At 48.0% G+C, this 12,817-nt stretch overlaps 1 protein-coding gene across 1 annotated transcript in view; it reads left to right on the top strand.

The window, feature by feature from the left end:
• TRIM54 (tripartite motif containing 54) overlaps positions 1 to 12,817 on the top strand; it is a 181,066-nt gene that overhangs the window by 111,292 nt on the left and 56,957 nt on the right. The window contains exon 2 of the mRNA XM_078648291.1: positions 12,310 to 12,482. Within this exon, the coding sequence (XP_078504417.1) occupies positions 12,310 to 12,482 (173 nt within the window). The remainder of the gene's footprint in view (positions 1 to 12,309; positions 12,483 to 12,817) is intronic.

Below are 12,817 nucleotides of genomic sequence, written 5' to 3'. Positions count from 1 at the left end.
AGGAGACTGCAGGTCTGTGGAGGTGTGGTGTGTGTGAACGTGCACAGTCTGCTGTGGGTGTGTGGTCTGTGATGACAGTTCACAGTACCACACACCCCTCTGGGCCTCTGATTGTCGTGCACGGTCTGAGGAGACTGCAGGTCTGTGGAGGTGTGGTGTGTGTGAACGTGCACAGTATGCGTGCACAGTATGCTGTGGGTGTGTGGTCTGTGATGACAGTCCACAGTACCACACACCCCTCTGGGCCTCTGATTGTCGTGCACGGTCTGAGGAGACTGCAGGTCTGTGGAGGTGTGGTGTGTGTGAACGTGCACAGTCTGCTGTGGGTGTGTGGTCTGTGATGACAGTCCACAGTACCACACACCCCTCTGGGCCTCTGATTGTCGTGCACGGTCTGAGGAGACTGCAGGTCTGTGGAGGTGTGGTGTGTGTGAACGTGCACAGTCTGCTGTGGGTGTGTGGTCTGTGATGACAGTTCACAGTACCACACACCCCTCTGGGCCTCTGATTGTCGTGCACGGTCTGAGGAGACTGCAGGTCTGTGGAGGTGTGGTGTGTGTGAACGTGCACAGTCTGCTGTGGGTGTGTGGTCTGTGATGACAGTCCACAGTACCACACACCCCTCTGGGCCTCTGATTGTCGTGCACGGTCTGAGGAGACTGCAGGTCTGTGGAGGTGTGGTGTGTGTGAACGTGCACAGTATGCGTGCACAGTCTGCTGTGGGTGTCTGGTCTGTGATGACCGTTCACAGTGCCACACGCCCCTCTGGGCCTCTGATTGTCGTGCACGGTCTGAGGAGACTGCAGGTCTGTGGAGGTGTGGTGTGTGTGAACGTGCACAGTCTGCTGTGGGTGTGTGGTCTGTGATGACAGTTCACAGTACCACACACCCCTCTGGGCCTCTGATTGTCGTGCACGGTCTGAGGAGACTGCAGGTCTGTGGAGGTGTGGTGTGTGTGAACGTGCACAGTCTGCTGTGGGTGTGTGGTCTGTGATGACAGTCCACAGTACCACACACCCCTCTGGGCCTCTGATTGTCGTGCACGGTCTGAGGAGACTGCAGGTCTGTGGAGGTGTGGTGTGTGTGAACGTGCACAGTATGCGTGCACAGTCTGCTGTGGGTGTCTGGTCTGTGATGACCGTTCACAGTGCCACACGCCCCTCTGGGCCTCTGATTGTCGTGCACGGTCTGAGGAGACTGCAGGTCTGTGGTGCTGCCCCCCTGCCCCCACCCCCTGACTCCGCTTCTATTCCTGGAGGGAGTCACGGCGCAGCCCTGTACATACCGTTCCATCAGAGACACACACCGCTCACTGGCAGCCACAGCACTCACTGGCAGCCATGCCCCCCCCCCCCCCCCGGGGCTGACCACCAGCAGCCCCGGCACATTAGCCCCCCGCGCCCTGTCACATAGTGTTCAGCACAGGGTCTCCTGAGACGCCCCCCTGGCCGGCTGCGAGGCATCCCATTAAATGCGCTAATCTTGCGTTGTGCGTGCGTCAGCGCGCTGTCACTGCGGTGCGTCGCTGCACGCGAGGAGCGTAATAGGTCATAACCTTCTGACACCCCTGTTTGTTGTCGAGCACTGATCTGTGTCCCCTCATGTGCATCACTGCAGCTTCATGCACTGCCACGTCCTCTCGCAAAGCGCCTAGAGGCAATTGATTTTAGCAGCCTGTCTGTGCTAGGCAAGATCAACATACACAACCGAACCCGTCATGGCAGTAACGCAAGCGATGCGCACTTCTTAGTAAGTGGAACCAAAGAGGAAGGTGTTGTTTACCAAGAATGTTGTCTCATCACAGTGGGCCACAAGTCTCTTGTTAAAAATAAAATACAAAATGCTGGGAAGCCTAAATTCCAACTAGTGTTTAATGCAAAATACCAGGCAGCAAAGCAAAATGTTGAACAGGGCACTCGCTAGAAAAAGGCGAGTTTGAGCAGAATGCCAAAATATGAATCAAAGAGACCTAACATTGGGACCTTCTTAGACACAGCACCTAACAAGAGAGTAACCCCAATTTGATATTTAATACACCCGATATTTAAAGATGGGTGGGTGTGCACACTGAAAAGCACCCACTGTAACAGTGCTAGTTCCCTATGGAACTTAGTAGATTAATTACAACAGCACAGGCGCACCACAATTTTTGGCATTTGGTTTACAAATACTGGACTGCTCGGTTTTTATCAAATTCAGATTGCGGTATTTTACCCACCACATTTAATCACAGACAATGCGCTGCTGGATTTAACATCTGCGGAGATTTACGGATAGATCGAAATATTGTCACACTTTTACTTGAGTCTCTGGACCTCCTAATTTCACCAGTGAACCTACGACTACATTGATCAGATACACTTGCTTGTAAATTCTGATTTTAATCTTTTTGGATCATTTGTCACTCTTTCTGCGGCGCTACTCTGTTCAAGCCACTACTTATCATCATCGCTTGAAATCTCGCTTTCCTTATATAAGCCCTGAAGAAGTCCCCTTTGTTTGGGATGGGACGAAACGCATCGGCTGTATGGTGCTTCAATCCCCTTGAGTTGAAATAAAGAAATGAAAATGAGGAACCACATCTTTCTTGATTTATTGAAATTTGTGAACCAAATGCCAAAAATTGTGGTGCACCTGTGCTGTTGTAATTAATTCATAATGCCAAAATACTTTCATTTTAGACCTTGTTACTTTCAGCAAAAACCTATCTAACGAGCACGTGGCAGGATTGTCTCCCCTGGAAGAGCAAGGCGTTCTTAAGGAGGAGATCTCATTTATAAATTGAATATTGGGCCCGTTATACCCTTAAAATCCCATTTTCACTTGCCAGGTTTGAAAGCGAGGTTTCACTTCTTGGAAATGTGCAAATGTACAACCGTGAATAACATTGATTCTGGGCCTACCTGAGCCATGAAATTTAGAAAGCATTCTCAGAGCTACTGGATTTTTAATACCAATTCCAAATGACACCAATATTTGATCATAAAAAGATTGCAATTTTGGTCTTATATGTAAAAATAACAACCCCATGATGCATAGGAATATATGAATGGGACACAATTCAAAATGCATGAACAGGTTTTCACATCCTGAATTCTTCCAGAAGTTTCTGTTATTAAAGCTTCTGAGCAGGGCCTGGTGAGCCCAGAAACCCTCTGTAACTTGGTGTTGATTTTCTCCTGACACAAAAGGTTGGGAGTCGATTAGTCTCGTGTTTAAAAGCTTGATTTCCAGATCAGAGGCGCCACCACAGAGACTGCCCGCCACCGGACACAACCGGACAGAGCAATCCTTCTCTGGGGCATTTGGACATAGTATCAGAAAGCAGGGCCAAACTGGCTATAGCGGGCACCGGGCGTTTCCCCGATGGGCTGCTAGGGTGGGGGCCGATTTTGTTACAGGGCCGTTTTTGAGGCATAGATGCAAAATCGGCCCCTGTAACAAAATTGGCCAAAACCGTCCCTGGCAAACAGTTTGGCTGCTCCCAGGGGGGCCGGCCGAGCTCTTTGCCTGGGCCAGTTTTGGTTCCCAGTCCGGCCCTGTCGGAAAGAGAAATAATGTGTGGATAGAATATTGTGTCAAAAATATCGAGGACAAGATTATTGTGCAGGTCATTTTCTATGAGTAAATAAAGTTTTATTATATATAACTCCACATATATGTACCTTGACGATATATATATAACTTAAAGATATGTACATCTGGAGTTAAGAATGGTAAATTTATACTTACCTATTTCTACTTACCTACTCGATATTCTTGTCCTCGATATTTTTGACAAGTTATTCTGTCCACGCGATGTTTGAGTTTCTGATATTCAGTCAATGATCCCTTCTATGGAAGGCCTGGGTTCAGAACTGCTGTTGCGGGCCCCATACGAGATCCACACTCCAGTCCCAACCACTGTCGTCTCTTCTTGGGATTCAAGGAAGGTGATAGTTTACAAGGCTCCTGTCTGAGAGGAGATCATGACAGACGTGCCATAGCTGAGGGGTCTGGGACATTATCAGAGTACACCAGTCATGAGAGCCGTGCCCTGCATTACATTGGAGACAGTTGGCGGCACCGGCTAGCCTAGCCCAACTTGTCTAGAGACCCATATGACATCTTAAAAAACTTTTGTAAAGCGCCTTAACACATGCAGAAGGTTTCGTGGCACAAACAGGGAGCTAGATCATAAGAGAACCTCAGCCATAGACACCAGACAGATGTAGGAGCGAACAACCGAGTGGTAAGCTGCTCTCTACAGGTAGCCGGTTGTCGGTGGGTGCCTAGATCGCAGGGACATCTGAAGGATTTTGGGGGACCCTCTTCAGGACAATTTTGAATTTATGATCCAATTTCAGTTCTTTCATGCCCTCTTTAGCCAGGTCACTGACACTGCACAGGCACACTGGTGCAAATTCTGTTTAAGAATTATACAAGGTCTTCAGGACGTGAGACTCTCTGTAGGACAGTGCAGGCTCTATTGGGGGCCCTTGGAAAGGCTGGGGCCCTGGGCCAGAGCCCACTTTGTCCATGCCATCAAATATCTCTGCTGGGTTGAGAGGTCTAACCCCTTCGCTGCGGGGGGTAATTCCCCCGCTGTGCTGGGGGGCGGGGGGCGCGCACAGCACCCCCATGCTCATGACGAGCTGAGCTCGTCATGAGCACGGCGCTCCTGTGCCCATGACGAGCTCTGAGCTCGTCGCAGCTGCACCCGTTCCCGGTGAACGCTCAGCGCAGCAGGGGAATTATCCCCGCGTGTGAGCGTTCCACGGCTCATGACGAGCTCAGCTCGTCATGAGCACCGGAGCACCGTGGCTCATGACGAGCTCAGCTCGTCATGAGCATGGAAGGTGTTAAAGAGCGGGGACAGTACAGAAACACTCCTGGGATTCAGTGCATTCAAAAATGGGAACCACCAGATGTTGGCCTGTGCCGTGATCTTCTAATGAAACCCTCTCTAGTAAACTGTGCTGGTTTTCCAAAAAGTGATTTGAGTTCCATATACATCTGTTGGGGTCAGGGTCTCCCCAAACCACATTGACCAGGACAAGCACCCTGGGTGGGAAAAAATTGCTGTTTGTTGTGGGGGCGGTGGTTGTTGTTGTATTGTGACAGCAGGAGGTGTGCAGCTGAGGGGAGATGGGTAGGGGTTGTTGGGGGGCTAACAATTACACTGAGGTACGTTAAGGGCTGATTACAAAGTCTTTAATGGGATCCGATTGAGACCAAGTGGGATGGACGAGCTGCTGTTTGCATAAAATTAAGTCAGGCGGCTCCCTGCACCTCTCCGAATATTGGCGCCGTGGGCCCAGCTCGCCCATGCCCAAAGCCGGCCCTGGTTAGGGTTGGCACCGTTTCCGAGGACTGCCAGGGCTCTTGTGGGTCGGTGTGCAGCCATGTTTGGATTCTTGGATGGCGGGCTTGGTCGCCAGAGACCTACCTCCAGGGTCGGGCGGCCGGATCCAGCCTTCTGGCGGGATTCAGCGACTCCTGGCCGCTCAGGCCTTGGCTGTGCGCGGACTCCTAATCCGGGGTAAATATTGCTCCAGATTCTGTTCCTGGGTTTCCTTTGGAGGAAGATCCTTTTCTTTCAAATTCCACAATGGAGGTTTCCTGACTCAAGATGGCGGAATCTTTCCCGGGTCACTGCCACCCTTCGTTTCAATAATGAGTCGGAGATGGCGTTTGATGCGTCACACCATTGTATCTTGTGGTTGCTCGCTCAGATCCTTCGTGTGGCAAATTTTTTTTACGCTCTTCATTCTGTTCCAGTTTGTCTGTCTGTCCCCTGTTCTCAGGGATTTTCTTATGCAAATCTAGTTTTTTTTTTATCTCAGGGCACTGGGCTTCCAGTGATCTCTCTGTGACTACCTTTGACTCCAGTTGCCCCAGTTTGACACCCTGGAGACCAGGCAGGCAAATCTCAGAGAGCCTTACCTGCGTGGTTAATTTGTAATAAATTAAGTGCCAGGGCCCTTCTCGAAAGGTCACTGCAGCCTTCGAAACCCATTGACCCTGCCAGTGCTGCCAACGACAGGACCAACATAACTACTAACCATAACACTCCTATTGGAAATGGGAAGAGGTGTGGCGCCGCGGCCAGGGCGACTGACGCTGGATGCTGGGGATCACGGTTCGATCCCTGGCTCCGGCGGCAGGAGTCTGCCCAGCACCATGCGACTCTGGGGCTTAGTCTTCCCAACCGCCCCCAGCGCCCAGATACCCCTTCGGGGGTAATTCGTGCGCTATACAAGTACTGGATTTACATTTTTTTTTACAATTCAGACATTTTCAGGCCACATAAAGCTATAAGAAGGGTGTGAGAGGCTGGTATTATTATTTGTCAATGCGAATTGACAATAAACACGGTTGTTGTAATCATTTCAAAATTAAAGAGACAGTGCCACCATGTGGTGACCTGTCACTAGAGCTTGCACAAACAATAAGGTGCTGGTGCCGAGCACTTTAAAGCACCGGCTCAAAATAATCACCTGGAAGTTAAGAGAAGGCTAGCTAGGCCCTCTGTTAGGCACCCACGGTCCAGCGCTTGGCAGATGGAGATGTCAGCAGCACTTGACCCCAACTAGAGCACTTGACCCCCTCTTCTTAAAGAGTCAGATCAAAGGGTGCTTGATGTCACTTCCACTGAAACTGGCATAGGATGAAAGAGTGCTTAATGTTACTTCCGGTAAAACAGGCATATGGTGAAAAGGGTCACTCCATCTACATCTGGCATAGGGTGAAAGGGTGCTTGATGTCACTTCCGCTACAACTGGCAACAGGTCAAAGGGTGCTTGGTGTCACTTCCACTGCAACTGACACTTTGCTGAATCAGCGTCATTGTAAACTGTATGGGTGGGGGGCTTCTCAAGCGTTGTGGTTCAAGGCTCAGAACTTGCTGCAGTTGCCAAGCGACCCCCCCCCCGCCCCCCCGCCAGAGCCTGTGTCTGCCCCTGGAGGGGGGGGGCTGCCTGCTGGTTTAACCCCTGTCATCCTATGTTACTTACTGGAATTCACACATGCATGAAAGCACTCTGCCCCCCCCCTCATGCTGCTCCCTCCAGTGTCGGGGCACTTCATGGAGGTGGCACAAGCCAGCCACTCCCAGGGGGGCGACAGGGAGGGAGGACAGACAGGGAGGGAGGACAGACAGGGAGGGAGGACAGACAGGGAGGGAGGACAGGGAGGGAGGACAGACAGGGAGGGAGGACAGACAGGGAGGGAGGGAGGACAGGGAGGGAGGGAGGACAGATAGGGAGGGAGGACAGACAGACAGGGAGGGAGGACAGACAGGGAGGGAGGACAGACAGACAGGGAGGGAGGACAGACAGACAGGGAGGGAGGACAGACAGGGAGGGAGGACAGACAGGGAGGGAGGCCGGACAGGGAGGGAGGGAGGACAGACAGGGAGGGAGGCCAGACAGGGAGGGAGGCCAGACAGGGAGGGAAGCCGGACAGGGAGGGAGGGAGGACAGACAGGGTGGGATGACAGACAGGGAGGGAGGACAGACAGGAAGGGAGGGAGGACAGACAGGGTGGGATGATAGACAGGGAGGGAGGCCGGACAGGGAGGGAGGGAGGACAGACAGGGTGGGATGACAGACAGGGAGGGAGGACAGACAGGGTAGCACCTGGCTATGTATGTGGGAACATCAGAGGGAAAAGAAGGCCATGCTAATCCCTATACTTAAGAGTAAACTGAGGTTACGTGTATGCTCCATGTGACAAAACCTAAAACAGAAACAAGCATTGGCAAAGTCAATAGGCCTGGGGATATACCTGTGTTGTTTCAATAAATCAATTCTTTGATATGCCTGTGTTGGCATATTAAAGTCAGAGGTATTGGCTGTGTCAAAGCTGGCATATCAATATATATGGAGTGCTCCAGCAAGTAAAATGCGTGCCTTGGTTAAAACATTAAAAAAGTATGCTGCAATGAAAAATTCAAAGCGAAAAAAGTTTGTTGCCTGCAAACAAATATATGACTTAAAGGTGGTTATTTACAAGGGTAATTATACACATGCATATTTGCTCACATGTATATTTCTATTATTTTTTGCTGTTCACCCTATCCAAATGTACATTTACACCTAGGTATAGATGTAAATGTCTTCACCCCCTGTAGAGCCTCCTACAACAAGATTCTTGAGAGTAAAGTTACTACTAATAACTCTGCATATGTAGGTGGCACTCTCTGCCACTTGTGGCAGAGCAGAGATCTCCCTATGGGAAAGTATAGAGCAAATTATTAAAGTTATTCTTCAAAAAAATATATTAATATCAATCAATCAATCAAATAATTTGTAAAGGGCACTACTTACCCGCAAGGGTCTCAAGGCGCTGAGGGTGGGCAGAGGGGGGGTGCTGTTGCTACTGGTCGAACAGCCAGGTCTTGAGTCGTCTCCTGAAGATTGGAAGGTCTTCGGTTTGTCGTAGGATGAGGGGGAGGGTGTTCCAGGTCTTGGCAGCGCAATGGGAGAAGGATCTGCCTCCAGCTGTGGTTCTACGGATGCGTGGGACAGTGGCCAGGGAGAGGTCTGCGGAGCGGAGTTTCCTGTTGGGTACGTAGAAGGAGAGTCGATTGTTGAGATAGCCTGGGCAGGTCTTGTGGCATGCCTTGTGTGCGTGGATCAGGAGCTTGAAGGAGATTCTTTTGTCGATGGGGAGCCAGTGCAGGTTCCTCAGGTGGGGGGTGATGTGGTCGCGGCGCGGGACGTCGAGGATCAGGCGTGCAGAGGCATTCTGGATTCTTTGCAGTCTGTTGATAAGCTTGGTCGGGGCTCCGACGTAGAGGTGCTGTTTGACAAATCTTCACAAACTTTTCAAAACTAGTGCACCAGTTGCTTCAACTGCTGTTTGGAAAGTTTCGGGGTGATTTGTCAAGTGGGGGCAGAGTAAAAGGGGGAGTTCCCAAAAAGCTTTTTCCCCATGCAATGTCTATGGGAATTTTGCATTTTTTTTAACACAACTACAGCCCGAACCGCTGAATGGAATTACACTAAATTTAGCAGAAAGCTAGATTTTGGTCCAGAAAGAGTACTTTGTTTAAATCTGTATAGTAGTTTTGGAGTCATATAAAGAAAGAAAAATACAGCTATCGAGGGACGTAGATCCTTTGCGGATCCGGGGGGCAGAGCAAGGCCCTGATTAGCTGGCCACAACCTGAAAGGGAAGTTGCAGCTGCCATTTTGTTTCTCGGTCGGCCTGGGGTTAGGGGGGGGGGATTTGGAACAAAAATGAAAAAACATAAGGGGTCAGGATAGAGGGGTCTGTGAGGAACCCCTATTCCGAAATCGAAGGGAAAAAATCCACCCACTCACACACGCACCCTCCGCAGTGCACAGCCAGCCTGGGGTTGGGTGCATATGGGGGAGTTGGGTGTAGGGCCTGGCCGCAGGCTTGACCCTGCGGCTTATGCTGCGGCGGTGGTTGTATTAACATACAGTAATTATATATTAACTTACGTTAAACACACCATAGAAATTTACTGAAAAACCAAAGGTTACAGAGACATTATAGTTAGGTTGATGTTTTACCCACAAAAAACCATAGAAATTCAGCAGCTATACTTATATGTATAGTCCAACTTTTCTGAAGAAACTATAACTCACGCCATTAAGTAACTTTAGGATTAAGGCAACAATGGTTCAGGGAAAAAAATGTGTGTCAAAAAATAACAATTGTTCTCATAGCACAATACATACATTTAACAGTGAAATAAGGTGCCCGCAATAATTATATGAAAAAGAACATTTATAATTTTGGTGAGTTTCGAGTCGAGGATGACTCCCAGGTTGCGTGCGTGGTTGGTAGGTGCGGAGGGTGTCCCCAGTGATGCGGGCCACCATGAGTCGTCTCACGCTGAGGTGTTGGGCCCGAGGATGAGGATCTCCGTCTTGAAAATTATTCAGAAAACACAAAACTCCTGTACAACATTTACCTGATGCTCACAAAGTTACACAAAGCATATAGAATACAAAAAATACAGTGTAAACAAAAATCAAGGGCAGAAGGAGAATTTAACACATAAAACAGTCAGTCAAATGACAGAACAGAATACAATGAATAGTTCCTCCTAATTTGCCAAAGGAAGGCGTTGACAGCGTTTTGACCTCTGTTAGTCCAATAGGTCATTATCAGGACAAGAAACAATAAGAGCAACCGTCGGGATCAATTTCAACGGACAGCAAATCCGTCCACTGCGAGAGTAAATCTTCAATACAAGAGTCAGGAGTCCCAAGTAAGGATTACTCCAAGTACTCCTGGTATATGGGGTCCAGCCCACCAATATAGCAGAACTTCTCCAATTCACAGGCAGCTCCCAACAAAAAACGGTATATTTGTAACCTTCTATCCGTCATGTTACTGAAGAGATAGATACTCAAGAAATCAAGGCAGCGTAAATCAGCCCGGCCCTCCTGGAGGATCAGTCAGTGTTTTCCGGGTACGACTCGCGTCTCTGAAGCAGTTTGGAGTGGACGCGACCGCAATCAAGAAGGAATTCATCTCCTTTAAGGAAGAGGCCACGGCGGTTTCCACCGACGTGTTGATTGTGCAAAAAAAGAGACCACCTCTCCCCCGCCATCCAAGTTGTGACATAGAGCAATCTCGAGGAATAAACTGGACGTTTTTTACACATACCTGAGAGACATGCATACGGATGTGTATGTTCCAAAGAACTGAATCTTTTACAAGCAGTCCATTTGAATCAAGATTATTTGTGGTCCTGATGAGAACCGGACAAAGGGTCTGGTTTGAAACGCGTCGACCTGTTTAAAAAAAGTGTTTTTGTGAAAATCATTGAATGTACTAATTGGATCATTGTCTGTTGGTCGTGCATGGGCAAACCTAACATTAGAATTATTCCTGCACATTTTGCGTTCTAAATGGATGTAGTGATTTTTTTATGTGGGATTTATTATCATTCTTGTTTTTGACTGGATCAGGAGTGATTGGCTGTGGTGCTGTGTGACTGAGAAAGACAGAGTGAGTGGTTTTTGGAATGGAATGACAGTATTGGTGTGAGTGAGATAGCAAGTTTGAATGGGGGTGTCAAGGTGAAGTATACATTATGGTGAATTTGATTTTTCTTGTGATATCGATTGTTTTCGTGTTTTACACATATCTATAAAGTGTTGGTGTTTTTGTGTTTCAACGAATTTCAAAACGTTTGTAAATCAATAAAACAAACAATGATGGATTAAAATCCAACCGCTTCTATATGTTTAATTCATATAGGCTAAGCTTCAAGCAAGTATATATTATTCATTCTCAGTATTGGCAATTGTATTGTTTGTTATATCTCCTGATGGATCAGTCATCCCATCTTGTCCGCGTCTCCAAGTGAGTTGGCCAAGGCACATGGCGAGCAGCGTCCAAAAAAGGTTAACTAACTTAAGGCCACAAGTTGTAGTCTCTTGACATAAGCATAGCTATAAGTATAGCTATAACTGCTGAATTTCTATGGATTTGTGTGGGTAAAACGTAAAGTCCCTGTAACCTTTGTTTTTTTCAGTGAAAAAAAACCTATATGTATATAGTCATACTTAGGTCTGACGTTCCATAGGAACGGCAATATTGGTTTCTTTAATCACTTTGCTCCCTTCGGTTCCTTCGTGAGAGTTTTGTGCTGATACATCAAGCAAGGGCCAAGAAAAAAGGAGAAATTTCAAAACATCAATTTCCTATTATAATTCCCACAGCAAACTTTGCAATACAGAAAAACGGCTAAATGGAGCTTATTCTAAATTTTGCAGAAAGTTAGAACTTTAATCGGAAAGATTGCTTTTTGTTATTCATCATTCAATTCAGTAGTTTTCTAGAAAGAAGCCAGAAGAAGCTTGTGCAGTGCTGTTGTAACCATAGGGGTGAAACTTGTGTGGCAGGTACTGCGCGAATACCGTGGTACCTGAAAAAAAATAACAGAGAAAACAAAATGTGGGTGACCATAGGCTGTGCATCCCAAGGGTTTGGATGGCTGTAGTGGGTTTACACGTAAGTTTTATCTCAATTCAGTACGTAACTATACCGTCACTTTAACCTTTTTTTAGTACAGTTGTGATTTTTTTTATAACGTTTTGTTAGATTTTATCACCATGGTGAGCCATACATCCTTTTAGCCTTTGGTTTCTCCACTGAATTTAGTTTTTTTGTTTTTACTGTTAAAATTCGGTAAGATTTTATTACCACACCAAACAATTGCGACACTTTAACCTTTGGTTTTTCAAGTGAAATGGTTGTCCATTCTGTGAGCTTGTGGTTTTGGAAGGGCCCCGTTGTGCACAGAGGTGATATTCATGCCTGATCTCTTCATCCTTCTAGGCCTCCAACCCACTGTGGCAGTCACGAGGTTCGACCACCGTGTCCTCTGGGGGCCGCTTCCGGTGCCCGTCTTGTCGCCATGAAGTGGTCCTGGATCGACATGGAGTCTACGGACTACAGAGGAACCTTCTGGTGGAAAACATCATCGATATCTACAAGCAGGAGTCCTCCAGGTGAGCGCCGCCCACCCGTGGAAAGCCTATGGCAATGTCCATGTCAACCAATCTATATGACTGCCTGTAGCATCTTCAAATGAATCAAACTGTGTCAGGGACCTTATTCTCAGGAGTGAGAGTTCCAAATATAATACAGCAAATACAAGATGGTACTCACCCCCTGCTCCAGGTCACCACTGTTGAATTGACCAGCCTTCAGACCAGTGCTTAATTTGAGCAGGTGGTTTCCGGTGCTCAGCACGGCACTAAATTGTGAACACCGGGGCTTATGGTAGCCGGCCACATGGTGGCACTGTTTGTGTAATTTAGAGATGTGAACAACAACAGTTGTT

This window comes from Lissotriton helveticus, chromosome 6 (genome assembly GCF_964261635.1).
Source record: "Lissotriton helveticus chromosome 6, aLisHel1.1, whole genome shotgun sequence".
Classification (NCBI taxonomy): domain Eukaryota; kingdom Metazoa; phylum Chordata; class Amphibia; order Caudata; family Salamandridae; genus Lissotriton; species Lissotriton helveticus.
Note: the sequence above shows the minus strand (reverse complement) of the source record. Positions and strands in the feature narration are given on the sequence as shown.